General features: G+C 40.3%; 4 protein-coding genes across 5 annotated transcripts; 3 read left to right on the top strand and 1 right to left on the bottom strand.

Annotated features, from left to right (window-relative positions):
• Positions 1 to 551: 551 nt before the first annotated feature.
• gtf2h2 (general transcription factor IIH, polypeptide 2) lies at positions 552 to 6,681 on the top strand. The gene is made up of 15 exons (XM_029510893.1): positions 552 to 584; positions 1,116 to 1,182; positions 1,554 to 1,631; positions 1,873 to 1,909; positions 2,611 to 2,697; positions 2,790 to 2,840; positions 3,286 to 3,340; positions 3,629 to 3,734; positions 3,828 to 3,918; positions 4,060 to 4,255; positions 4,514 to 4,577; positions 5,050 to 5,153; positions 5,287 to 5,389; positions 5,466 to 5,505; positions 6,231 to 6,681. The coding sequence occupies exons 2-15, from the start codon at positions 1,127 to 1,129 to the stop codon at positions 6,339 to 6,341; spliced, it is 1,179 nt and encodes a 392-aa protein (XP_029366753.1). The 5' UTR covers positions 552 to 584; positions 1,116 to 1,126; the 3' UTR covers positions 6,342 to 6,681.
• Positions 6,682 to 7,650: 969 nt separating this feature from the next.
• Positions 7,651 to 11,103, top strand: dhfr (dihydrofolate reductase). The gene is made up of 6 exons (XM_029511196.1): positions 7,651 to 7,840; positions 7,941 to 7,990; positions 9,075 to 9,180; positions 9,541 to 9,664; positions 10,174 to 10,292; positions 10,702 to 11,103. Exons 1-6 carry the CDS (start codon positions 7,671 to 7,673, stop codon positions 10,781 to 10,783), a joined length of 651 nt encoding a protein of 216 aa, XP_029367056.1. The 5' UTR covers positions 7,651 to 7,670; the 3' UTR covers positions 10,784 to 11,103.
• Positions 11,104 to 13,954: 2,851 nt separating this feature from the next.
• On the bottom strand, positions 13,955 to 17,639 carry fam151b (family with sequence similarity 151 member B). The gene is made up of 5 exons (XM_029510673.1): positions 17,519 to 17,639; positions 16,496 to 16,655; positions 16,201 to 16,418; positions 15,741 to 15,876; positions 13,955 to 15,052 (listed from the first exon to the last, which is right to left on the bottom strand). Exons 1-5 carry the CDS (start codon positions 17,637 to 17,639, stop codon positions 14,938 to 14,940), a joined length of 750 nt encoding a protein of 249 aa, XP_029366533.1. The 3' UTR covers positions 13,955 to 14,937.
• On the top strand, positions 17,626 to 21,369 carry LOC115048862 (perforin-1-like). 2 transcript variants are annotated; one of them, XR_003841096.1, is made up of 2 exons: positions 17,626 to 17,696; positions 18,212 to 18,532. XR_003841096.1 is itself a non-coding variant. In XM_029510674.1 (2 exons), the coding sequence occupies exon 2, from the start codon at positions 20,858 to 20,860 to the stop codon at positions 21,242 to 21,244; it is 387 nt and encodes a 128-aa protein (XP_029366534.1). In that variant the 5' UTR covers positions 17,626 to 17,696; positions 20,844 to 20,857; the 3' UTR covers positions 21,245 to 21,369. The 2 variants fall into 2 exon arrangements, 1 of the variants encoding a protein (XP_029366534.1); XM_029510674.1 differs by lacking the exon at positions 18,212 to 18,532 and adding an exon at positions 20,844 to 21,369.
• The last annotated feature ends 1,415 nt before the right edge of the window (positions 21,370 to 22,784 follow it).

Here is a 22,784-nt window from a genome sequence, read left to right as displayed (position 1 = left end):
TAGTTGCACAGCTAACTGAAGACACCAATCAGTATATCATTACTGTGCAACTGCTATTCTGACAGCAGTTGCAGAAACATATCAAGCTAATCACTGTAATTGTGGAAAGCAACAGTTCATGTTTTTTTAACTAGACTCCCCATTTCCCCTGGCGAACCATCACTATTTCCTTCCCTGCTGTGAGCTCTGAACGAAGGAAAAACACTCGTTACAAAGCTGACGTCAACCTAGCTCCACTCAAAACAGAAGACTCACTAAGCTCACGATACGTAGCGTCGTTAGCTCACCCTCCCTCCGGGTGGGACATCATCACTGACAGAGAGCCGAATCACGGCAGCTCGCAGTGTGCACCTCCTGGGTAACTGAGTCGGTGACTCAAAGGACTCATTTGGTGAGTGACTCATTTAAACTCGATTCAGTAAAAAGAATCGACTTTTACCATCACCAGTGATGACTACCGTTAATCCGCAAAGAAGAAGAAACAACCGGATGCAGCCAAAGTGGTGCACCGACTAAAACATCCGTCGCTAAAAACAGCTATTTTCCTTCCGGACGAAAAGCCGGTTGCACCATCGGTGTTGAAGGTACAATTGTTTTGACTTAGCGCATTTAGATAGAAAGTCTTATCACACATTATAACTAGATTTTAAATATATGGATAATACATATGGTAATATTGCTGATGTTAGTATCTTGAATTACCTTCACAACCACAAAGAAGGTCCGTTCGTAACGGGCTAAAGTATTTCTGTGCTCGCTGGCTAACTGTTGTAACGTGATGGCTTCCAGTTGTCGCTTGTATCCCAAAACATTCTTTATTTATATGACGGTTTTGGTTTAAAAGACGATGAGCACAGAATATCTGATATTACAAAGTCCTGCAAGTAATATCAAACACATTAGACCATCGGTGTTATTTAATTGCAGACATTTTATACGGAATGCAATTCAATGAAAGTGCAACTGAATGCGTTGTGTTTAAGTGACTGTTGTGTCTTGTGTAATGAATGATGATATAACAACTAGTTTTAAATACATTGTATAATTGAAATGGTTGTGAATAAGGTTTAACACCTTTAGCAGCAGGCATATTAATGTGAGGCTCTTGTTCACAGCTCCTGGCATCATGGATGAAGAACCCGAGAGAGCCAAACGCTGGGAAGGCGGCTATGAGAGGACATGGTAAGACTGTTACACTAAAAGAGAGGCATTTTCTCTCGCGTGATGTTTGGTAACAGTTCCCTATAATTCTCGTTCAGAACCCCCTGTAACCAGACATGAAGGTGTACAAATATTACAGAGAAATAATTCCTCACACGAGGCATTAATGTCCACAGAGCTGCTGCAAATTGGATGTTTGTGGGGTGTTTTTTATTTATTTTTTTTTTGCCTCATTGTGGGTTAAATCAAGAGGCCCTTGCGTGTAAATTCAGGAGGTCACCAGCGCATCGGGTTTTAAGATGTTCAAGGTTGGTTTAGGGTTAGGGTTAAGTATCAATGAAGCTCCTGACTTGTATAAACTGCTTAGTGACTGTATGTGTATTGCTCCACAGGGAGGTGCTGAAGGAGGATGAATCAGGCTCACTCAAAGCCACAGTGGAAGAGATCCTTTTCCAGTCCAAGAGGAGGAGGTGTGTGTGTGCGTGCGCGCATCCGTACATTTGCTTTGATTGAATGACTTCATAATGCACTTATAACAAACAGTAAAACATAATTCATAATAAGTTTTCTTGTGCACAAGAGAAATGTATTTTGTGCGATATTGTTTGATTAAAACTTTTGAATCATCAGTTAAAAAAGGGAAAAAAATAATACATTTTTCAAAATGTTCTTATTTCTAAAAAGTGAAGGCCTGTTTTGTTTATTTCACAGGGTGATAGAGAGCCATGAACAAGTGAGGCTTGGGATGGTGAGTAGTTTGTGTGTTTTTCTTACAGAACCTTAAACCATGTATCACCATAAATGGTTCTTTGCTCCATGGGCTGTTAGTACAACATGGTGGCAATGGCTACTCAGTATTACTATTACATATTTATAATGTCCATAAGGCCCTGTAACACCTTCGGTAAATATTGTTTACAAAATTGATTTTATGGATAAAAGATTAATATCATCATTGCAACTATCGCAATTGTTCTTCATCAAGAAAGCACTGACCTAATTTTTATCTCTTGTTTTACAATCTAATATACATAAAACTATATGTTAGTTGTAAAGACAGTTTTTGAGAATGTACCCAGTATTACCTTTTCCTAACTTTCCCTGTAGATGTATACTTTGTAACTATGAAGATAAAATATGTAATTAATAACTGAAATCTTATATTGACATAACACAAAGAGGCAAACAACCATTCACACTCACGCCTACAGGCGATTTAGAGTCACGAAAAGAGCTAGACATGCATGTCTTTGGACTGTGGGAGGAAACCCACGCAAGCAGGTAGAGAACATGGAAAGACACATCTTTATATATTTATATGGAATTTGTTCTTGGCTTGACCAGGCCTTAGGACTAAATTGCTTACTCCCTCATGTAGGTACATATGCATATGTTGTTGGTATGACAATAAAACTTCCTTGAATCTTTGAATTTTGTCTTCTGCTGTAGATGCGTCACCTCTATGTGGTGATTGACTGTTCAAGAAGTATGGACGACCAGGACTTGAAACCAAACCGCCTGACCTCATCGCTAAAGGTAAATTCCCCAGCAGACTTATCACTGTGTACATGAATAGACATGAGCTATGATGATTTGTAAAGCATGGTTTCCTTCTTACATCTTTACAGCTCTTGGAAGCTTTTGTTGGTGAATATTTCGACCAAAACCCCATTAGTCAGGTATGCTTTTACAGCACAGTAATGCATTTACTTTTCCTACAGTGATGCAGGATCTGTTCTTGATTATTTATTTATTTAATTTTTTTGGTTTAGTTTTTTCTACATCTCAATATTGACATAGTTTTCAGAGACTGTACCTATGTGGTGAAAACCATGATATGAAGAAATACCGTGTAATTGTGTACTCTGATATCCCAAGTCAGTGGGATTTTGCTGTATTTGAAGGGTTTAGTAAACAATAAGGAAACAGCATGAACTATTTTCCAAGTTAAGATCTGGTACTTCATTGGGGCCCTGAGCAGAGAGCAGAGTCATACAAGTGTGTACGTCATAATCTATGCATGTTAGTTGTAACATGTTTTAGCAGGCTGACCGTCACTGTTCCTATTTTCACACACTGTTATGTGGCCTAACAACATGTGTTGTTGTCAATGTGTGTTTTTAGGTGGGCATCATCACAACAAAGAATAAAAGAGCTGAGAAGCTGACTGACCTGTCAGGTGAGGGCCACATAAACTGCTAATGTTTGAGTCTCCTCTCAAAGTGTAATGTTTAAAGGGGCACTTAGTATCTCAACTGCACCATATTTTTTTGCTACCTGAGCATGCTTTACAGACTGATGAAGCTTTTTTACTTTCTATTTTTGATGACCAGGACATGTTATGAAAGCAATGTTTTGGTTCCTCATTTCAAACTGTTTTTTGCAGTCAGAGTAAAGTGTCACATTAACACTAATGAGGACATAGATAAACCCAGTATCGATGCAGTGTTATCTTGTTCCACTGCAGGAAATCCAAAGAAACACATTGATGCTCTCAAGAAAGCAGTTGACAGTGTGTGTGCAGGAGAGCCATCCCTGTACAACTCTCTCAACTTGGCCGTACAGTCTCTCAAGTAGGTTCTGTAGTGTTTCGGTTGTACATTTGTAGTTCTAGTTTGATTGAGTGTCAGTTACTCTTTTATGCTTGTGCTTGTATTTACATCAAGGCACATGCCTGGACATACAAGCCGGGAAATCCTGATAATCCTCAGCAGCCTCACTACATGTGACCCAGCCAACATCTATGAGCTAATCAAGGTGAAGTCGCACACCTTTTCCCTAGCTGATAGCTGAGAAGCAGTTCTGATGATAGGTTCATTGCACATGTGGCATGTAATAAGTTCAGTATTATCATATATATTAACAGTGTTAAAAGTAACCATCTTCCTTCCCTGTCAGACACTGAAGTCTCTGAAGGTGAGGGTGTCAGTCATTGGCCTGTCTGCAGAGGTCCGGGTGTGTACAGTGCTGACCAGGGAGACTGGTGGCTTGTATCATGTTATTCTGGATGAGAGTCACTTCAAAGAGCTCCTGATGATGCACGTCAAACCTCCTCCTGCCAGCTCTTCATCTGAATGCTCTTTAATACGCATGGGTCAGTATCACTCATTCATTTTGTTGGTTTAGTTTGATCTGGAGACACCATCCACCACCCCTTTCCTGGAAACACAGATTTGTCAGATCTAACCCCAGTGCCACTCAAAATATGTGAAAATAGATCAGGAAGAAAACGGGTTCTTTAAAATGCATTATTTATTACCATTGTTATTCTTTATTTAAAAATGCTTTATTTAAAAGCATCTTCTGAACGTTTGTGTCAGAGCCACTTAACTTGGATCCTGTGTTTGCGCAGGTTTTCCTCAACACACTGTTGCTGCTCCGACTGACCAAGACGCCAAGCCTTCATTCAGCATGTCGTAAGTAAAAAAAATTAAAATAAAAAAGGCAAATGGTGTGATTAAAACCTGTGGCCATGCCTAAGAGCAGCCAGGTGAAACTAGAGTACAAAACATAATTGTGGATGCTCTGACAAACAGACTTCAGGTTGGTGCTAGATTGGAACAGCTGTAGAGATGAAGCTGCTGTGTGGTTTAACCCTAACCCATACACCTAACTGTAACCACCACTCACAGAACACCCATCTGATTAATATGGCATTCTTGGCCTTTTGTTGTTTTTTGCTAAGCATGTATCAGTTGTTGCTATGCATTTCCACAAATTACAGTCTTGTGAACTATGTTTTTTTTTTTTTTTTTTTACCCAGGAAGTTTCTCTTAGGCATTAGACATTCAACTATCTAGAGCACCCACCCACAGAAACATAAATTCTCACCTATGCTAATAGGAATTATCTTTGTAATGTGTTAATGCTTCCTGGTGTGTCTCATAGTCATCTAGACAGCAGCAGTGGTCCAGGTCTGTCTCTGGGAGGATACTTCTGTCCGCAGTGCCACGCTAAGTACACAGAGCTTCCTGTGGAGTGTAAAGTCTGCGGTATGTCTGATGGGAGGATCCAATCTGTGAATGTGTGAATGTGTGTGTGCGTGCATGTGCATTTATGTGCATATGCGTATTGTGTATGTGTATGATTAAATTAAACTTAAATTATCCCCCTGTGGTTCCCAAGGTTTGACTTTGGTGTCGGCACCCCATCTGGCAAGATCCTTCCACCACCTCTTCCCCCTCCAAGCCTTCACAGAGAACTCAGTGGAGGAGCACCAAGGAGACAGGTGGCTATGACATACTCACACACTCACCAGCATACTGCACTGCTGTGTATCTAAGCCTGCTGTGATTTGTTTTCAGGTTCTGCCAAGCTTGTCAAGGGGAACTCAAGGATAAAACTGTAAGTATGGAAGTAGAGTGTATACTGTAGGAGCTCTTCAGATGTAAAATGTTTTTTCCTTCGAACGGGGACTAGAATAAATTTAGTTGTCCTGTCCATATGATGTTTTTTTACTTAATGAGAGGAATAATTAGTTAGCAAAGTGACTGTGCACTTCCACCACCAATCACCAATCACAAATGGCAGTCTCAAAAAAACATACTCAGTCTGCCAGGATACCCTTCTTCCTGGGATAGGGGGCAACAAACAACATAAAAAGATGCCAGCTATGCTAATTGTTCTGATATTTTTGTTGTGCTAGTCTAAACTGATTGCTAGTCCCTGATTCTGCTCACAACAGTCTCCACATCCAAGTCTTAGGCTGACTGAGGCTTAAACATGCGGTTGAGTCTCCCAGATGTTTACTCTAACACTAACCATCTTGATACACCTGTTCTTTAACTGGGCCCCAGTCAGTACAGAGAACCAGAGTTAGTATCAGCAATGTCAACAACCAAGATGGTGGGCGGGTCAGACGCTTACAGTTTGCAAATGATAAGCAGTTCCCTTTGGTGAGGGGAACCATTAAGACTGCAGTTCATTGTTTATGCCTTAGTCGTTCATTACCAGGAAGCCATGATAGTTCTCAAATAAACTGGCACAATTATATAAACACCCTGAGAAGAAATATGAGGTGTAAAATCTGTTTATTGCCATCTACTTATTCTCTTTGTCTGTTTTTCAAGATATTCACCTGTACATCCTGTCAGAGTGTGTTCTGTATGGAGTGTGATCTCTTCATTCATGATTCGCTGCACTGCTGCCCCTGCTGTATTCACAGTCAGATTGGTCCCTGAAGACTAATCGTCAGACAGAGACTGAAATAAACTAACTGTCGGAAAAAGACAGAAACAAATGATAAAGAAGATCAGAAGCAAGATGACAAGGACCTAATGGAACACCTATGGGAGATTTTGGAAAGTGTTAGACAGCAGTTGTATTTCGAGGATGCCAAAGATTGCCACAAATACAACCGGATGATACGAAGTAGGGCCAAAAGCTCCAGTCTACGAAACTTCAGCTGAGATGCTCTCTTGTCAAAAATAGTAGTTTTGTGCATTGTTTATATTTTTGTACTACTGTTCTAACAGGTTAGTCACAATAAAAAATGTTTTTTGTACTTTAAGTGTTATAACCAGTAAAACCTTTGCTGTACAATTTCAAAACATGCCTTTATACAATCAGACATCCCCACTTACATCTCTTTACATTTATTCTGCTAAATGTAGGCTGTTTGGGAATTTCACTTAGATAAATTCACATAGGATGTTTTTAAACCAAATAAGAATCACCACTGCCCAACTAGAATATAACGCCTACAAATGTGAGGGAGACTTTTAAATCGCATTCAGATCTTAAATATAAGGGGGAAAATGCATTGATGTTAAAAATGTTTACGACAGAACACGTGCTAAGTCTGAATGAATGAAATATAGAGCAGGTTCATCGACACATCTGAACCTTGACCTCAGCAGGCTCTTACCACTGACTGTGGTCAACAGGTTAAGATCGATTGTGGATTGATTTAAGCATCCGACTCCAGAAGATGGCAGTGGTGGCCAGATCTCAAACACCTAGCAAGCAACCAGCTCAGTAAACACATCTATGACTAAGGAACATCGACATCCCTCATGTATTTTGATTTCTTTTTCAGTCGGGGTAGATCCAATTCATTCACCCAGTGACCCACAGGCTGTGTAAGTGGCTATCTTCAGCTCCCTTATTTGCCTTGACTCATTTTGTTTCAAAACGGTGAAAGCAATGTCAGTAAGCCTCACTGATGAGGAAGTTGTGGAACTGTTTTTTTTTTTGTTTGTTTGTTTGTTTGTTTTTTTGCCGGTGCTCGGTAACCAATGAAACGGTGTTGTGGACAGATTCTTCACAGAAAAGGACAATCTACCCGGGCTTGTTTCATTGTGGAGAGCTGAGACAGAACCAGGAGAGGTTCATATAGGGAGAAAAGCAAGCCCAAATAAACAACTACACTTTAGAAGAAAAGCCCCACAATTCCACAGCTCGCGACTGACGACATTTGCAAGCGACTTTACAGGACAACAAGCGGGTCGTGTCGGCTGCCGTACAGCCGGAAGTGGGTGGCGACACGAATGAAGCCTAAACGATTGGTGATGTTTTCAGAGAGTCTGTTGGCGGGAGTCAGTGCGAAGCCAGAGAGCATAGTGCGGTCCAGCTCAGTCCTCATTGCGATGCCCCCTGTCCTGAACGCAATAGTGGCAGTGTGCCCTGACCTTGGTATCGGAAACAATGGAAACCTGCCCTGGCACCCGGTTCGACTCCAGTAAGTCTCGGTTTGTCCATAGGGACACAATAAAATCACGAATGAAAGCTTCTTTATTTTCCGGTGTCACAGACTCAAAGACGCATTTCTCCTGTTACAGCAATGAATTCAAGCATTTCCGTAAAATGACCACGACCTCACCTGTACCAGGTAATAAAATACAAGTTGTTATGTCTCCCGGCGGCTCCGAGGTCAAAGTTTGATCTGTCACAGTCGAACACCGACAGTTTACAGAAGAAGGCTCAGTTGCTCCAAACATCAACGATGAAGGGGTTTCTGTCATAAAAGCACTCCAGTGACTTATTGGATGACTCATAAAGAAGCCAGAGTGTACTGAAGTCTATGGGAAAACCTCTCTACTTCTCCCTTTATTTACTAGCTCGGTAAATGTTTATCTAATGCGTTTTGATCTGAGTCTTCAAACAATTATTATTAGAATTTTTTAATGATGGTCGCATTTAAGGGGAAATAGACCATAGGCCATAAAACAGGGAATGTAGGGGGCGTGGCTATTGTGTGAGCCACAGTCTGTACCGTCTAATCAGGAAAGAGTAAGGAGCAGATCAGCTCCACCTCTCACTCCCCCTCAGCCCCTCCTCCTTCTAAAAAATATGGTTTACATTTTTTAACAAAATCCATGATGGCACCTGCCAAATTACATGTGAGCCACACAAGCTTTGTGTGTGTTTGGTCTGTAGTAGAGAGTTCTTCTTCCTCTCTTCAAACTTTTTCATTAGTTGGGTTCACCACAACTAGTCACATCTGTGACTTGCATAATTGATGTGGCATTGGATGCCTTTCCTGTTGCAACCCTCCCCGTTTATGCAGGCTTGATACTGGCAGAAGCGTTAGGGCTGGGGTTTGAACCTGCATGTGTTCTAACACTGAGCTACATCCTCAGTTATTCTGGAGTAGAGAGCAGCCCTTTACATTTTGCAACACTAATACTTATCCCCAGGTAGGAATTACATTATGGTGCAGTTGCTCCTTTAGGAAGGGAAATGTATCAGTAAAGAAAAGAAAATATAATTACATAAAAATAAAGTTACCACAGTGCTACCGTCACTATATATAATCTATATATCTGGCCCATCCATCTGTCTGTGTGACCGTAGTGTGTCAGAAAGGTGATTCAGACACATTGGATGGTATAAGAAATGTTTAAATTGTAGTTCTAAGTCTTGCATTAGTTCCTGCATATGAAGGTGAGAAGTCTAACCTTGCTGTTCTGTAGGAAAGCAGAATGTGGTGATCATGGGCAGGAAGACATGGTTTTCAATCCCAGAAAAGAACAGACCTTTGGGTAACAGGATCAACATCGTCCTCAGCAGAACTTGCAAGTACGTGGCACACTCTTCATGCAGACAGTGTACAAATGATACATGTAAACTGTGATAAATGTAGTGCCATCTAGTTCACCTTGCTCATTATACCTGTGTATCATTAAAAAAAATGACAGTCAAAGGTATTTTTAAAATGAACAAGTTTGCGTCTGTTCTCCGAACAGTTGAATAGTTGGGGCACAAGCCTCATCAGCATCTGTCCTTGGTTTGATTCTTGACCAAATGACTTTCCTCCATGGGAACATAATGATCAGTTAGCAAGGGATTATACTTTCAAGATACTTTCATCTAAGGTCAACCAGGGGCTACAGTCAAATGTTACTTCAAATCTCTTAATGACGGCCAATATTCCTGCAGAACGGCCCCACCAGGAGCACACTATTTGGCTGCAGACTTCAGCTCAGCTCTGAGGCTTGTCAACAAAGAGCTGGCAGACCAGGTTGGCCAGGTGTGGATCATAGGAGGCAGCTCTCTCTACAAGGTACAACGTACACATTATGTTGTGTTCAGGTCTCTGAACACAACATAATGTCGGATGGTTAAATCAATCCACAATCGATCTTAAACTGTTGACCACAGTCAGTGGTGACCAAGAGTTTGGTCTAGACCTGCTCCATGTGTAAAGGACATTATTCTACGTTTGTTACGATTTGGGACTATATAAATAGATTTTATTCCATTAAATTTTTTCCCAAAATATCTTCACACTTTTGGAGAATTTGGCCTCACAAATACATAAATTGTTTGGTCCTTAATTAGATTTTTTTTTTTCTCTCTTCCCCCACAATTTTTGTTGAAGATGACTGCAGAAACGGGACATTTAAAGTTCCAAACAGTTTGATTGTTAGTTGTGTCTGATCAATCAAATGAAATAAAATTGACTAATTGTACTGGCAAACTGGTTGCTATTTTGATGGTAATATTGAAGGTAAACCATAGATGCCCTGCTAATCTCTGTACTTATTTTTTTGGATTGCTTTGTGCTCACAGGAGATGTTGGAGACTCCAGGGACCAAGAGGAGACTGTTTGTTACACAAATCCTGAAGCAGTTTGAGTGCGACACGTTCCTCCCTGAAATCAATGTCAACAAATTTCAGAAATTGCCAGAGTAAGATCAGCAAATATGTTCAGCATGTCGTACTGGATTATTTATTTCATTTAGTTCATTACAACTTGTTTGATTTGTAGTCATGGTCTTGGCTGTAATACATTTTGGGTATGCTGAGATCTTAATACACACTAATACAATATATCTATCAACTCAAACAGTCAGACTAGTAGACTAGTAGGTTTGAAAGAAACACTTTAAGGTGGTAAAAACTTGAATTGAACTTTAAACATGGTTTTTAGTCAAGAAATTTGCTTCGAAGCGTTTCAAAAGCAAACACATTTAGAAGAGCCTCTCTTGAATTTGAATAAGTTACCTTCATATTAAAAGTGCACATTTAAAGAAATTAAAAGAAAAAACAACACTGTGTACTTGATGAAATGTTCAGTAATGGCTCATTCTTCCACAGGTTTCCAGGTGTGTCAAAAGAACTACAAGAGGAAAATGGCATCCAGTACAGATTTGAAGTCTATGAGAGCACAGAGCAGTGAAGAGGATGATAAAAAGAGAAGAAAAAAAAACCCTGTGTATGTGCATCATTATGCTGAAGGATTTTTAGTTATTTGCGCAGTTTGGGATGTTCATACTAAATGGAAATAAACAGATTTTACAGATTAATGCTATGGACATATTTGATGTGAAAAGACCAAAAACACCCCTGTCTGCTCTGATCCTTTCTGGTTGGAATGCAAATTAGATAAACTGTTTATAAATCGAACTTTATTTGTGTCATACACGTTAGTGAAGTTTACAGTGCTTCACAGATGACTAAGCTAAAAAAGCTGACAATGTGATAAACACACAAACAAAAGTATTATTTCTCATTACACTGAGTGTTTGAGTTTCTCTTAATGAAATTGTCAGGTATGTTATGATGATATACAAATAAAATTGGGTTGAATTGTTTAGCATAATAAAAGCTTTTTTACAAAGTCAAAATCTATAAAATCAAGGATGGGCAGAAATTGTGCCCAAAGGTAGGAAAGCCAGGGAGAAAGATCCCCATTTTGCTGCTGTTTTGACTTGAAGGACCACTGAGCAAACAGGTCAGGGGAAGGAGCATAGACAGCACATAAAAATTATCATTGCTTCATGAAATTGTCCATAAATCTTTAGGATGCCGTTGTGAGGCTCTGTCTGCCAGTACCTGACTCCACCAGGTATACCTGGATACCAGGTACTATGTAAAATAGTTATCTAAATATAACAAAAATTAAATGTGGAATATTGAATTTTAGATATGATCTGATCACTGATCATATCATGGATTTATTCTGTATCACAGAAACCTGTCTTCAGTATGTTAGTATAAATGAATCTATACCTCCACTCATGTTAACTTTCATATTCCTCACACCATCAGTTGACTCCCTGTAGTGTTTTGTCCCTCCTGTCCTCTCTCTTCCTGTTCCTGCTCAGTACCTTTAGTTATTACACATTACTGATAATTTCCCATTGTTAGTTCCTCTTCTCTCCTACTGCTAATAATTACTAGTGCACATTTGGAACTACCAGGTTGCAATCACTGTATGTTTTGTTTGTATTTTCAATGGCATCTTCTCCCATATGACCTGCTGAATCAAAATCTTTTCATTTTCATTTCTTATTTAATTAAAGAAAAAAAAAGTCTTCAAAAGGTATTAAAGAATCCAAACACCCAGTTAGACTAGAACACAGTTTCCCCTGATAATTTAAAACACACATTTACCTAATAGGCATATCTAGCTTTAGGATCTGGCTGACATGAGAGCATTACACTGTTTAACTGTGAAATTAAACAGCGGTTACACAGACCTTTAGCTCAATCACCTTTAAGTCCTCTTCAGAAAGATGTAGAACATGTGCTCAGAAAAGTTCATAAATAGTTCATAACTGATGCAGTTAACATAGTTCATTTTTCACAATTTGACAGACTTGGATGAGAGAAACAAGGCAACACACAGTAGGATGCACTGCACTCGTGAATACAGCTTGTCCAGGTGGGGTGTTCAGGTTTTCAATCTTCTCCACTGCGTAAGCTCAACCACAGTAAAGCACAGTTATCTTCTTGAGAAATTTTGTAAATGCATGTAAGAACGTCATCCTTGTCAGAAAAGCCCAATATTGGGAGAACCTACTGTAAGGCCAAACTAATAATTCCTTTCTGAATTGCTGCAGTTTCTGAAACACCACACAGTAATGCAGCGTCATGACAACATATACTACATGCAAAGCTGTGTTGAAAGGGTGAACTATGGTCACAGGACAGAAGAAGACTTTTATTTTAACTCCTTCAGAAAAGTTATGCATTTTACATCAGTAATATGGTATAAATATATAAATAATAAAATAAATAAATAAATAAAAATCCATATCTCCTTTCTCCAAGGCCATCTGTTTCCTTTCTTAATATGAAGTTTCTAGGACATCAACAGTAGATCTATGTTGGGAGTGCACCACAGTTACCTACTTTGATCATCAAATGTTGTTGATATGGTTATTATCCATCTTGTTGCTAATCAGTTTGTCCCAGCATGCACACAAGAAGAAGCACGACACACCCTGAACAGGTTCCTTGAATGTAAATCCTAAAGTGACTCTGCATGGATTCCACAATAAACTTTTTTGACAGCTTACTTAAAGCTCTTTCACTAAAGGAACAGAAAGCCTTTTACCTGCAACCTGGTCTTGGAACTATAACATGTATGGGAAATGAGAAAACGTTAGTTCTATTTCGTTGGTGTTTTCCATTGTTTTAATGGTAACAAAGATTTGTATGTGCTGTGCATGTGAGTTCACCTTCAAAGCAAAGAAAGCAAACCAGACCAGCTGTTGATACAGTGGATTTTTAGGGACAGCACTGATGGTGAATTTGAACAACAAAACAACTGCTGAGAGACTGGGCGGAGAACAGACTGCAGCCTGCAGCTTCCTTAAGATAAACTTAAATATGGCACTTAGTCACAATACTCCACTCCTCAATCTGATTCACAACTGTTTAAAAAAGTACATAAAAAAATCACAGACTAACTGCAAACTGTTATAGTTCACAGATTGGCTACAAATCAAACATTATTCTTTTCATCACATCTCGATGAAAAACAGAAAAACCTGAAAAAGGGGAGTTTTGTAAATAGTCAAGGATGTAACATCAGTGTGCCACAAGAAAATACTGGTTTACTGTGTTATGCACCAAGAACTTGGATGGGGATTAAGTCATTTTAAACTATGGGCCGTTTAATTCCTCTAGTGGAATGTGGACCTTCATCTCAATGGCACTAGAACTGTGCCATGGGGATTCATTATATTCTATGGGTATTCTATTTAATAGGATGGATATATGATGCATCACTGCATCGCAGTCTAGGATTAATGTTTAAAAAGGTTTGAATAGAACAAATTGGTTTACCTGAAGTTCTAGCAGTTTCAGGGCCAGCACTTTAAAACTACCAACAGCTGCCCACCAGATGGTTTGTAACAGAGAACTCTGTATTCTTCTTCCTCTATTGCAGCCAGTGAACTAAGTATATATGTGAACAAAAAAGTGTCATTTTTTCATCAAGACGGTGGATCAGAGGCAGCCAAGAGCTTGACAATGGATGTGCCAACAGAAATTTGAACAGATGGCAATGCTTTGCTCAAGGCAGTCTGTTTGAGTTGGCTGCGTCTGATTCGGCTGCTTTTGGATGGAGAGGCATTCATAAATGAGAATAATGAAGATGGAGAGATATCTCTCATGGAGGCCTGCGAGACACGGCTCACAGCCTCTCAGAGGGTACCCAAGCACGAGCTGGTTCCTTATCCCTAAGGAATGCGATTGATTTTTGAAAGCAAATGTTTATTGAGGGTCAATAGATGCCATTTTCAAGGTTCAATAAATATGATTTTCACTCCCACTGAGTATCTTCTGGAAAATGGAAAAATTAAATAAATTTAAATAAATTATATATATTGACATTAGACAATGTATATGTATTTATACCAAAGTTAAATACAGTGGCCTTTAAAACACATCAGAAGTATACATAAATAAATATATATTACACATTATATTAATATAAATTGAAAATATTTGAAAATAAAGGCTTCGCACCTCTTCATATATCCAAGTGATATATATTTCTGATAATAATATAATTGCCATATATAGCAAGATCATACAACTAAGTGACAAACCCATCAGATCAACATTAGATTCAAAGAGGACACAGTTCAGTATCTCACCTTATTGTAATTCACTTCATTAGGTGGCTGATCTGAGTAACTTTAAATTTGTAAAACAGAAAAATAAACATAATGAAGCTGATGTGATGTTTCATTCAGCAGGATTGAATGAAGAAACTAGTTCAGAATCAATCAGAACTGATTATTTGGAAGACTCACTTTATTATTTCTGTTGGTTTGGGAAGCTGTTCTTTCCACCATCACACTGTTTAAAAACATTCTGAACAGTGGGTCGTGGGCTGCACTCAAACCCAGTACGCTCCAGTCTCAGCCGAGGCTTCATGGTGCACACTCTACCAGGTGAGCTACTGTCCCAGAGGAGAACATTTCTAATGTACCTTATTTTACAAAGCATCTCCTCTCCTTTCTTCACTAGTCGGCACCAGTGTCCTATCAGTAACTGAAGTGTGTGTTTGCTCAGCATCATACTGAGCTCTGCCTTTTAACAATCAGACAGATCATAGTAGATCTTACTGCTGTCGATCTCTTGTTTGTAGGGTAGAAAGTCCTGCAGAGTGTAACTGTCATTCTGGCCGGTCCAGACAGTTAGAGTGTACCTGTGAGCAACAGGGGAAGGAATAAATAAGATCAACAACTCAAGCACACAAACAAGTACTGGTGCAAGAAATCCTTTTTCAATCAAGAAGCCATTAAAGACAATCACTTCCAGAAGTGTGTGCCTAGCTGATGTGTTTCTTCACTCTATATTTCTTGCCTATGGCTTACAGTCAGACTTCCCAGCAGTCCAGAAGTGCACCACTACAAATGGCACCACACAGGATGGCTGAGACACAAAGGGTCTGCCCCTCGTCAAACTTGTACTCAGCACAAGTATTCAGCTTTCCTGTGATGCATTCCCTATTTTTAGATGAAAATGACTCTCTTCCCGTAAAAAACATTTACGTTCTGATGACAAAATCTACACTTTATCTGATGAAATATGAGGATTCCAGATGCTCGTATATTTCTAAAAGACTGCCCATCATATGAAACAACTGACTGTGTGCAAATTGTCAGTCAGCCAGTAAAAACAACTTCATCTGTTATACTCTGCCTCCACAAACCAAGCTTCTAATAGCACACAACAACCAGATTTAGAGAAAATACATCAAGCTGTAAGAAACCAAAGTTTTGCTTCAGTCCACTGTTATGATGGGAGCTGTGTGCAGTAGTCCAGCAGTGGAACTACACAGGGATGAAGTGAAGGCTGATGTGACTGGCCGGTCTCACTGTGCTGATAATGACCTGTCTGACTGCTGCAGCAGCCATCTGAGCTGGGGGAACGACTGGGCCAGGAGAGCAGCACGAACTGGGAAAGTGACAGGATTTTTGACGGTTCTACATATCTCTTCCATCCCATGGACCATCTCCCAGTCGTAACCTGGAAAGATTCAGATCAAATACATCAATGTGCAGTTGTCATCTATTCCAAGTTTCTGTCAGGAGCTGGTTTAAAGGACATAGGCGGTTGTAAGTTGTTTTCTATTGACTGTTGCCAACAAATCCCAGAAGGTAGACCTAACCATGAGCTTCCTCTGCTCCATAGTTTTACTGTTGTTCAAAACTTGTGAAAACACATCACTACGAAAGATGACATAGCACTGTGACATTCCTTCAAACATGAATAGAAAGGAACTTAGGTGGACTAAACAGCCTTCTTCAGTTAGTGACTACAAGATATATTTCTAGATGATCTGCTCTTCACCTGGGTTATCTGTCCCAGCAGTCCATCCTGTGGTCCAGCCAAGTGAGAGCACAGTGCGAGGTGGGAGAATTGTCGCGGCAGAGAGAAAGGCCTGGGGCTCCAGAGGTCTGGCCTGTCCACCAGGACCAGATAAAATGTCTGCATTGATCCACACAGGACGACTCAGGTCAGTCAGCACGCCCTCCAGCACAGCCAGAGATGGAGACACTGCCTCCAGGCTGCACAGGGAGGAAACTAGTAAAGGACGTTGCCGTCATCACTCAGCAGCAATGTCACTCAGCGGCACAGCTCTCACCTCTTAAAGTCCAGCTTTATTCCCTTGTCATGAGCCTTCACTTCCTCCAGCCACTCCTTCAGTGTGATGTCACTGTCCGTGTCAGGGGGATGTGCCATGATTGGCTCTTTGGGGTCACAACCTCTCATGATAATGTCGGCCTCCATCATGTGCGTGGGCCCTAAGGGTCAACTTTGTTGGTAAGTAGGGTCAGTGAAGATGTCACCATCGATACGACAATGAAGAGCTTTTGAAATAGTGGCCACAGAATACGCAGATTAAATGGCAATGGAGCAAGAAGGAAAAGGGAAGTAAAAGGATTTATGTGAAAGTCTGAAAAAAAAAAAAAAACATTTGGAATGTGTCTCTGCTCTTTGTCCCAGGGACAGGGACAGTGGTGTGAGACTTTGTCCCAGGGACGGGGACAGCGGTGTGAGTCTTTGTCCCGGGGACAGGGACAGCGGTGTGAGTCATTGTCCCAGGGACAGGGACAGCGGTGTGAGTCTTTGTCCCGGGGACGGGGACAGCGGTGTGAGGCTTTTGTCCCGGGGACGGGGACAGCGGTGTGAGTCTTTGTCCCGGGGACGGGGACAGCGGTGTGAGTCTTTTGTCCCGGGGACGGGGACAGCGGTGTGAGTCTTTTGTCCCAGGGACGGGGACAGCGGTGTGAGGCTTTTGTCCCGGGGACAGGGACAGCGGTGTGAGTCTTTTGTCCCGGGGACAGGGACGGGGACAGGGACAGCAGTGTGAGTCTTTGTCCCAGAGACAGGGACAGCAGTGTGAGTCTTTGTCCCAGGGACAGGGACAGCAGTGTGAGTTTTTTTTCCCGGGGACAGGGAGAGGGACGGGGACAGGGACGGGGACAGGGACGGGGACAGGGACAGCGGTGTGAGTCTTTGTCCCGGGGACGGGGATAGCAGTGTGAGTCTTTGGTCCGGGGACGGGGACAGCGGTGTGAGTGTTTGGTCCGGGGACGGGGACAGGGACAGCAGTGGGAGTCTTTGTCCCAGGGACAGGGACAGGGACAGGGGTTTGAGGCTTTACCTGTCAGAGTGTCCTCTAGCTTCCTCCTACTGTTCACCGCGTGAGCCCACGTGACCTCGGCAGCGTCTCTCCGGCTGATCCGCATCAGAGACAGGAAATAGTCCAGAGTCTGGTCGGACATGGTCGGAGTTAAACGGGCTAACCGGACAGCTAACTCACTGAGCACCACGGAGCTAAGGTTAATAGTCCACACACTTCAGGTGTTTTCGTGTATTTCCCCGTCAGAGTCCGAACAGTCCAAACTGTTGGACATTTAATCTCATCCAAATCGTCAGATGAAGAAAATTCAGCTTCAGACTCCGGTCATTAGTTCACATAAGCCAAGCAACAGGAAACGAATAGTTCCGGTTTATGAAACTTCGAAATAAAAGACCTGGCGATCTTATACTGAGTGATACATCAAATTCATGTTCATGTCATGCAAATATTAATTACATGTCAATTTCTTGAAAAAATATATTCATAACATTAATATTATTTTATTTATTTATTTTTTTGTTCAAAAAGTTCAAAACAGAAGAGAGATAAAGTAAAATGTAAAACCACCCTGATGGACTGATGGTAAACCCAAAGTCTCTGCAGGTGTGTCCACACTAAACGCTGCACTGTCCATTACAAATCTGATCTATGTGGAGCTTTTTCAGCCCTGGCTGCCAGTTACACCTCCATGTTTCTTTGTATGTGTCATGTTAGTGTGTGTAGATGTGTAGGTACTTCCTCCTTTGTCCCTCCTGAGCTTTGGCTCCCCTCACAGGACGGTCCTGCCGCAGGAAGAGCTGCATACGATCTCAGGACCACCTCATCAAGTTCGGTGTCTTTCTTTTGACCATGCCTTTTTTGCGTGTTTTGAGGTTTTATTCTGCATAGAGACAGCAAATACAAAGCAGATGTTAAAATGGTTTGTCATCATTTCATCCTGTGTTCTTCCTCTTATAACAGAGGGAACAGTGGCAGTCCCTGTAAAAGAACATTATGCACTTGCTATGTAATTTGCTATTTATGCACTGAAAACCGTAACAGAGCTTTTGAAGTGTTTGTTCTGTGGTAATCAGACTACAGTCACTGTGTGTGAGTGACATTACATGAAGCACAGAGAAGAAAACCGTTGCTCGAATTGCTGGAACAGCCCTCCTGTTGACATCAGAATGACTTGGATGTTCTAATCCAAACCCATCTTTATGTCTAAGACTTCAGGCTTGTTCTTTGATTAACCAGCTTCAGGTTCTGCAAGTTCCCCGGCCTCAGAGAAACTATCCAAACAATTAGGTATGATTCTTGTTTTGCTGGTGACTAACTGAGGCTGGGTCTCTCATGTTGTGTAACGGTGAGAGTGTAAAAGGTTTGATGGGAGGGTTTTCTATCAACCTGATGTCATTTCTGCTGGTCTTTAAAACATGGACCTGTGGCTGGGGAGGTGAGAAGCAAGGTATCAAGACTACAGGTAAGACACATAAACTCCCATATGAGTAGTTTTTTGAGAGGGTTTTTATGAGGGTTTTTTCATTTACTCCTATTTCTTCAAGCTGACCTTATTTGTAAATCCTGACAATCTCTTATTAATCAAGTATTCCTCTACTGTGAGTTGGAACTGCATTATTTTTCTGCTTTTTAAAGCATCCATAATATATTTTTCTAAAATATCCAAATCCAATGAAATGTGAAAACAATGAGACAATCATAAAGGGATTGCTCAAAGTGATGAACCATTTTAGATTTATTGTCCTTTTTAGTCTTCAACTTCATCTTTTTTATGCTCCAAGAGAGTTACAGCTCATTGTTTTTTCGTTTCTGCCACAGTTCTTTGATGCAAAAAAAAAAAAACTCCAATGATTTATTAAGTTACCAAACAGCTACTGAATATGATGGAGCAAGTAGCATCCTAATTGTCCACAAATCTACATTATCATTATAACATAGCCACAAAACTGCTGCAAACAACTTATTTCTGCTGCAGCTGAGACCAAAGATTAGTTTCAAAAGGTTTAAATAAATAAAGCCTCAACAAGTAGGCTCAAAAAAACACAGTGACATGTTATTTGATATCTTCCAAAAATCTGAATAAGTCTACAATAAATGATATACCAAAAACATAAATACTATCCATTTAATAAATGCACCTAAAAATACTATTCAAGTCTCACTGTTAGTTTCTGTAGGTGAGTACGCATCTACCACACGCTGAAAACCTCAATGCTAATCTTATTATTATAGAAAGATTCAGTGTTTCACATTTCTACAACATAATGTGAATGAGGGATCAGCAGAAAAAAATAATTCAGCTGTTTTGGGGCAACGTTTTCACACTGGCCTTCAAAGAGGATGATGCCAATTCTTGTAAATGTTTAACTCAACAAGTTGTGGAAAGGTGATAACTGTGTGGGCCTTTGTTATCTTCATGGGCAGAGCTGTTATTAGATAAAGTCAGTGGCCTATTTGCAGTGTCTATAAATATTTTATTTTCCAGTTTAAACATGGTTCCAGTGTCAGTGCACCTCTGTTCAACACACCTTTAGTCACTATTAGCTATTTCCAGCAATGGCCTTTAAACACAATTCAATAAATTTCACCCAAAGTGATTTGAAAGGTAACTCGATGGCCATATCTTTCTAACAATACAGACTTTAAGTTTGTGTTTCCTGGGAAGACCCTGATGACACCACTTACCCTCAGGACTCTGCACTGTTGCCGCAGAGAAGACAGACTCCATTGTGGTGCATTATAGCTATATAAATTCTCTGTATATTTCTATATAAATCATCTATATATATTTCTTTCAGAGGTCATTGTGAAAAATACTTAATGCGTTCATTAAAGTGTTTTCACACTTTCAAACTTTTGTCTAAATCCCATATCACTTTCCAGCTGTTTAAAATACAGACCATCAGGTGCATTGATCTATAGCTGACATTAAGAGATACCAGTCGATTAACATGAAAATAGCTGTAAGCTGCTGTTTTAGAAAATTATAATGCTATACAAATTATTTCAAAGCTGTCTAGGTATTTTCATGACATTTTCAGACTGTAAAGGAAACAAAACCACCAGTCTCATTCTTGAATATACTTATATTATCACTGTGTTAAAACACATTTAATTATGCCTCAGTTCCACATAGCCACCACTGGAAGGCAGTAAAAAATTAAAGTGTCAGGTGGCTTCATCAGTTTCTCTGGTGAGACACTGAGCAGGCACTCAGCTGTTCTGACTGATGGAAGAGCAGGAAGAGGGAACTCATAAGTCTCGATTTTAATAGGCATCGGTCTGATAACTGAGTGCTAACTATTGTCTGCAGCATAACAAAGGATTTGTTGTTCCACCTCCACAGTGTCCTGTAACGTCATGGCCTCCAGTCTCCCTCTCCTCCTGCTGGTCTTGTGCAGTCTGAGTGTGGTTCAGTGCCAGCTGAGAGTGTTTAACCTGCGGGCCACCGGTCTTCCCTCTGACATCCTGGGAATCACAGATGGCTACCTTAAGGTGTTCTGTGGCTCAGCCTTTTTGGGTACAACATCCGTCCGTAAAGACAATGCCAACCCCTGGTGGGAAGAAGAGTTCACCAACTTCAAGGCCCAGGAGAATGATGTATTGAGGCTTGAGGTGTATGACAGTGATTTCCTCTTTGATGACGTGCTGGGTGTCTGCCAGCGTCAAATCAAAAAGGGAACCCATGAGCATGACTGCTACCTGGAGAAAGGTGGCACCCTCCATTATGCCTACACCCTTGGCTGAAACATTAGACATGTACAGATGTAATTGTCCTTTACTCTTTACATGTAACCTGCATTCCTCAAACTGGCTCTGAGGAATGTATTTATCTCAACGGCTAATTTCTAAGATACAATCTCTGGTTTAGGCCTCTGTTCCATATTCATCAATTAGTTTAATACCAGAAAAATACTCACTAACACTCGGTTCACTTTCAATAAAGATTGTTCTGGTTCCTCTTCAACACTTTGTCATTGGCTATTTTTCCACTTTTCAAAGTTAACTATGAAACGTTAAATGTGCTGCAACAACCAAACAACAAGAAAACCAAACAATACATTTAAAGTATACATTTAGCATACTATTGAGGGGAAATAATTGTTATCTGCTGTCGTCCTCTAAGACATGCGCAGAAATCAGAGAGTAAGTTACAGCTTTTTTTCTGCCTTTGAGACTGTTCATTAGTTCACATCCCACTGTCAAACCTTTCTTGTTTTCAGCCCAAGTCTGTCTAAAATGCAGAGGAAACATTTCAACAGGTAAAAAAACAGCCTGCTATTCTTTCAAAAGGGTCTGTTCACGGCAGGAATCAGTGTCTGTATAGAAAATAACATATGTTGAGGGGTTTGCTCAGTTTGAAATGGTAGACATACGCACAGGAACTGCAGGAGACATCCAAAATAACATTTTCTTTTCTGGCATTAGCCGAACTGATATAATTCAGGTTTAAAACCATTGGCCTTGAATGCATCCAGGACTCAATCATCTAAAAATTCTTCTTCTTTCCTAGTGGCAGGATTGGTTAAACATATCTGTTCACATTAGTTTAGGTTGTTTTAAGACGTTATATGCACAATATAATGTAACAAAGAGTCATAACCATGATCTGACATTTTGGAGAGTTGATTTTGTGAAGTTTTTTTCTTTGCTTCCATATGAACTAGCTTGCAATCTTCTCCTAATTCTTTGCAAGTTACAGCCACCTGTTGATGGGTGTAACTGTAGGTAGTACACATGTGCTTTCCACTCACTAACACGGTAAAAACAGCTGAAAAAAATCAACATAGGACCAACAAGTAAATTGACAAGGACACAGATCATATCAACAGATGAAAGCAAAGACAGCTCCATGCAATTTTGGTTACCTAATAATCCTGCCCAGGTGGTTATACGTTTAAATAAAATGTTTATCTAATGGTACTGTTAGTACCATTAGATAGTGAGGGAACAGTCTATATCTCTGCTGACAAATGTTTTTCTGGGTTTTATGGAGTTCTGTATGCCAGTTTATAAAATTATTAAATCATAAGGAGAACATAAGATAAGAATTAAGTAAAATATAAGTCCCAGTTTCCACTGATAGCCGCGATGGTCTGACAGGGTAAAAGCAAAAAATCACCAATAAACAACTGAATTACACCTAAATAGTTGGGTGAGATACGTAACAACAACCACAACAAAACTAAAAAAAAAAAGAGCATAATCACCAGATGGTTCTGGTGCTGAGGTCTTCTCATCATTAACTGACTAGTGACCTACAGGATAAACAAGCCCCCTGAAAGTA

This window comes from Echeneis naucrates, chromosome 9, assembly GCF_900963305.1.
Source record: "Echeneis naucrates chromosome 9, fEcheNa1.1, whole genome shotgun sequence".
In the NCBI taxonomy this organism is placed as follows: Eukaryota; Metazoa; Chordata; class Actinopteri; order Carangiformes; family Echeneidae; genus Echeneis; species Echeneis naucrates.
This window is presented reverse-complemented; position numbering and strand designations above follow the sequence as displayed.

What these genes read in the sequence shown, in the direction of transcription:
- LOC115048862 (XM_029510674.1), top strand. Translation starts at nt 20,858, where the DNA reads ATGGCCTCCAGTCTCCCTCTCCTCCTGCTGGTCTTGTGCAGTCTGAGT.
- gtf2h2 (XM_029510893.1), top strand. Translation starts at nt 1,127, where the DNA reads ATGGATGAAGAACCCGAGAGAGCCAAACGCTGGGAAGGCGGCTATGAG. An exon ending in ACATCTATGAGCTAATCAAG is followed by an intron (nt 3,919 to 4,059) that starts GTGAAGTCGCAC and finishes CTTCCCTGTCAG; the next exon opens with ACACTGAAGTCTCTGAAGGT. An exon ending in ATGCTCTTTAATACGCATGG is followed by an intron (nt 4,256 to 4,513) that starts GTCAGTATCACT and finishes GTGTTTGCGCAG; the next exon opens with GTTTTCCTCAACACACTGTT.
- fam151b (XM_029510673.1), bottom strand. Translation starts at nt 17,639, where the DNA reads ATGTCCGACCAGACTCTGGACTATTTCCTGTCTCTGATGCGGATCAGC. An exon ending in GCTAGAGGACACTCTGACAG is followed by an intron (nt 16,656 to 17,518) that starts GTAAAGCCTCAA and finishes GTTGACCCTTAG; the next exon opens with GGCCCACGCACATGATGGAG. An exon ending in TGCTGGGACAGATAACCCAG is followed by an intron (nt 15,877 to 16,200) that starts GTGAAGAGCAGA and finishes GAATCTTTCCAG; the next exon opens with GTTACGACTGGGAGATGGTC.
- dhfr (XM_029511196.1), top strand. Translation starts at nt 7,671, where the DNA reads ATGTTTTCAGAGAGTCTGTTGGCGGGAGTCAGTGCGAAGCCAGAGAGC. An exon ending in TGGCACCCGGTTCGACTCCA is followed by an intron (nt 7,841 to 7,940) that starts GTAAGTCTCGGT and finishes CTCCTGTTACAG; the next exon opens with CAATGAATTCAAGCATTTCC. An exon ending in AAATTTCAGAAATTGCCAGA is followed by an intron (nt 10,293 to 10,701) that starts GTAAGATCAGCA and finishes ATTCTTCCACAG; the next exon opens with GTTTCCAGGTGTGTCAAAAG.